The sequence below is a fragment of the Austrofundulus limnaeus genome, unplaced genomic scaffold (assembly GCF_001266775.1).
Source record: "Austrofundulus limnaeus strain Quisiro unplaced genomic scaffold, Austrofundulus_limnaeus-1.0 Scaffold54, whole genome shotgun sequence".
In the NCBI taxonomy this organism is placed as follows: Eukaryota; Metazoa; Chordata; class Actinopteri; order Cyprinodontiformes; family Rivulidae; genus Austrofundulus; species Austrofundulus limnaeus.
The window spans coordinates 1,543,333-1,547,429 of record NW_013952456.1 but is presented as its reverse complement, the minus strand read 5'-3'; the positions used below and the strand labels follow the sequence as shown (position 1 = coordinate 1,547,429).

Below are 4,097 nucleotides of genomic sequence, written 5' to 3'. Positions count from 1 at the left end.
CACACACACACACACACATTCAGTAATTACTTTCTGCAAATTTCAATAAAATTCATTCAAAAACTCGAGGTACAGGGCCTAGCATGATGGTAGTGTCTGACCGCTGCACAAAGCCTTTTCTAGCACATCTCAAAAATTCTCAGTGGACTCTGTGGAGCCAATCCATGTGTGAAAATGAATCTCATGCTCCCTGAACCACTCTTTCACAATAAGAGCCCCATGAATCCTGGCAGTGTCATCTTGGAACATGGCCGTGCCATCAGGGAAGAAACAATCCATTGATGGAAGAACCTGGTCATTCAGTATATTCAGATCAGCTGAACTCATTCTTTGAGCACAAACTGTTGGTGAACCTGGACCTGACCACCTGCAGCAACCCCACATCATAACACTGCCCTCACAGGCACTAGGTATGATGGGTGCATCAGTTCACTTGCCTCTCTTCTTACCCTGATGCACGCTCTGGAACAGGGTAAACCTGGATTCACCAGACAACATGARCTTCTTCCATTGCTCCATGGTGCTGTCTTTACGCTCCCTGGCAAACTGAAGCCTTTTTTTCCCACTTTAGTCAATGATTTGAGCCTTCTTAAACAGACTGACAGCTTTTCCACGACCACAGGATGTGTCTTTCTACATGGTTGTTTAAGAAGTGAGAAGCAAATCATTGCATCAGTTGGGTTAAATAACTTGTTGCCAGCTGAAAATAATCACCCAGKAGTAATCATCCAATAGGAGGCTCGTACCTATTTGTTTAGTTAAATCCAGGTGGTGACTGTTTTTTGGCCAGGCAGTGTATTTTGGTAAGAGATAAGAGACTGACACACAGACTGTCTTCGTCTTTTGGCAGTCATAATTACTCAYTAGGACAATGGTTCACAAGGTTCATGGAGTGAATCATCTAACCCTGACCGGTACTACAGGACTATAAAAGCTTTGATAAAGTGTAAACTGATCCAGCTCTGTAAATCTAAAGCTTAAAGGGTGACAGCTGCAGAATGAAGGGCAGAGCTTTGCTGATGTACAAAAGACAGAACTTTGCAGATATTAAGTGTTTATGTCACGACAGAGAAACCTGGGAAATGTTAAAAGTTTCATGTAAACACGAGCGAGCTGAACATGTCGTTAAACTGCTACAAACTACTATCCACACACACACACACACACACACACACACACACACACACACACACACACACACACACACACGGTTCAGTTGTACTGAAAAGATTTCCAGCTGTAAAACAGGAGGAAAGTGTGGAAGCAAGAAGGATGGTCACAAAAACTTTAAAACGCTAAAAAAAAAAAGAAAAACAAAGAATGTAAAGTATGTCTGAAAGGCCAACGGTAAAGTAAAAAGCAAAGATACAAAGTGTGCACATCTATTATTTTAAGTCATAAAAGACAAAACAAAATATGCTTCTGTGCTCATAAGTCTAAAACTGTGACTCACATCCTGTAAGATTTATCTGCCAACTCAGGATAAAATGAGACAAAGAGCAAGCAGCAAGTCCAAAAACCAAATAAATAAATTTAAAAAAAAAAGAAAAAAAGAAGACTCACATCAATGCCTGGCTCTCCGGGCTCGCCATCATCACCTTTGGGTCCGGGGGTTCCTTTGCCTCCCTGAGGGTCAGACAGCACGATGACTCATTTCKCACCATGGCCACTTCAAACAAGCTCATTATCAGTGGTGTAAAATGATCAACAATAATAAAGCAGGGAGTTCCTTCTAATGTGAGGCTGTCTGCCGGACATCAGTTTTCAACTCCTAATAAAACACTTTTAACACCAGAAGGTGTTAAAATGTGTCTAATATAGAACAAAATAACTCAACAACCGAATAGAAACTTTAAAGAAAACCCACCGGCTCACCGGGGTCTCCACGGGGCCCAGGATAACCCTGAAAAAATGGAAACTCAGTGAGAAATGTTCAGGAAGTACATATTTACATATTTGTATCAGAAGATAAAARCAGCAGGAGCACAGACCTGGAAACCAGGGCATCCAGCTGTGCCATTCCCTTGGACACCATCTTCTCCCTGAAATAAAAAGCGGTCCTGATGTCAGGACTTCTGATGGACGCCACGCATCTGTCTTTGCTCCCCTCCARGTCTCCATCACTCACCCGTGGCCCCATTGAGCCTCTGTCTCCTGGAGCTCCTTTGATTCCCCTCGGTCCTTTGGGCCCCTGTGTGACAAAGAGAAGCGTGGAAACAAAATCGAACACATTCTAGCTGAAAATCAAAGAGCAAAAATTATGAACTGCAGACATTTAACCCCTGTAGCTTCAGATTTATTTATGTTTTACATTCTGGATGAAAAACATCCTTACCCCAGGTGAGATTAGGTTTAGAAAAACTGCTTTACAGCAAGATGTCAGCTAAAATCAATGTTATTAACACGGGAAAGCAGGGTGCCTGACATCGGTTTGTTTAACATAAAATGTTGATTTATTTTCCAGATCAGTCTTGTTCTGATGCAGCGACATCCAGGATGATTATGTTTACATGCATTTCCAAAACCTATTTATTAAATGTCCAGGCAACCGGACTGTGTAAAACATAATTTGAGAAGCTTTATGAGAATATCAATGTTTCAGCTGACTAATGACTGATATTGTGTCATCAATGACATGACAGAAACTGCTTTTTATAGTAGCAGATGTGACATTTTGCACCGTTGCTTTTATTGTGAAACTGCAACATTTTGCAATTGTCATTTTTTTTTATTCTTTTGGGGCCAGTTGTTCAAAAAATATAATCTGGATCAAATTGATCCTGATTTGGAAATCCCATTCCTTGTGTAGGGGTCACCTCAAGTGAGAAAACAAGAATTTCTGCCTCTAAAACAGGCCTCGGGCGAGCCTTCAAAAAACACAGAAATACTTGTTTTCTCGCTTGAGGTGACCCCTACATTTGRTGTCCAGAATCAAGGAGTTCATCTTACTTTTATGCCAGTTTTTCAAAGCAACAGTAGATCTGGATCACCCTGATGCAGATCCCCTGTTTTCAGGAGGACCAAATCCGGATTACCAGTGCTCTAAATGAGACGACATATCACACTGTGGGCTACCAGCTAAGTAAAAAACAACAAGTAGAAGAGCCAACAAGGGGTCACTTTAAGTGTTTATTATTTGGAGACAAAAACAACATAAACGTCCACTTCCTTTTATAATTTCTAACACCTCATCGGAGCCACAACAAATTAAAAATAAATATGCATTAACAAATACTTTGAAAATGTCCTAATTAAAAAAAGAAGGTAAATGTCCAACAGTCATAAAAAAAAGAATGTTTAGGGTTCTTGTTCATCTGAGGAGAGACCAGCATTTCCAAGCTAATGAGGGACTGACTGGACGTTAGTAAGAGATGCAGTTATTAAAAAGTATTTTTGACAGGTTCATCTCTGATGATTGTTTTTTTTTTATTAATATACAGTGATCAATTACAAAACAATGAATATATTATTTTGTTTGTTATTGAAATATGTTTATGGAATTACAGAATTCCATGGGAACAGGATCATTTTTATTTAACTTTAACTTTATATTGAAAGGCTTAATTGGTAGCCTATGTTCACTTCATATTGTTTATCTGTCACAGTTCAACAAGTCAAGTGCAGGATAAAGTATATATACACTAAATGATAGAAATTTATTATCTGGCCAGTTTTTACTACATTTTCTTCCTGAATTCAACCTTGTAATCCTACCCGCTGTTGGGATCAGGATAATCCTGTTTTACTGGATTAAACTGATCCAAATCCTGCTGAAAGGTTTTGAACACAAACTGAAGTTTTGATCCAGATTAAAACTAGTATTGGATTCCATGATCCAATCCGGTTTCAGAATCTTTCTTTCTCTTTTGAACAACCCATTTTCAAGATTCGATCCAATCCGATTACCAAAATCCAACCAGATTACCTTTGAACAACTGGTCCCTGAAGATTGTTCATCAAAAATACCAGCCACATAAAACAAAAAATTGTCTTTGCACAGAAAAGAGCCAGTTTCATCTGGGGCCAATTGTGAAGTTAAAGGAATAATTTAGATCTTTGTGTGGTTCTGTGAAAAAGTTACAAACAGTAAATAATAA

General features: G+C 39.1%; 1 protein-coding gene across 1 annotated transcript in view; it reads right to left on the bottom strand.

Moving 5' to 3' along the window:
- The window catches only part of col6a1 (collagen, type VI, alpha 1), a gene marked incomplete in the record, with an annotated part of 37,844 nt that overhangs the window by 16,843 nt on the left and 16,904 nt on the right, over positions 1-4,097 (bottom strand). Inside the window, 4 exon segments of the mRNA XM_014008972.1 lie at positions 1,564-1,626; positions 1,868-1,903; positions 1,992-2,042; positions 2,129-2,191. Coding sequence (XP_013864426.1) covers positions 1,564-1,626; positions 1,868-1,903; positions 1,992-2,042; positions 2,129-2,191 — 213 coding nt within the window.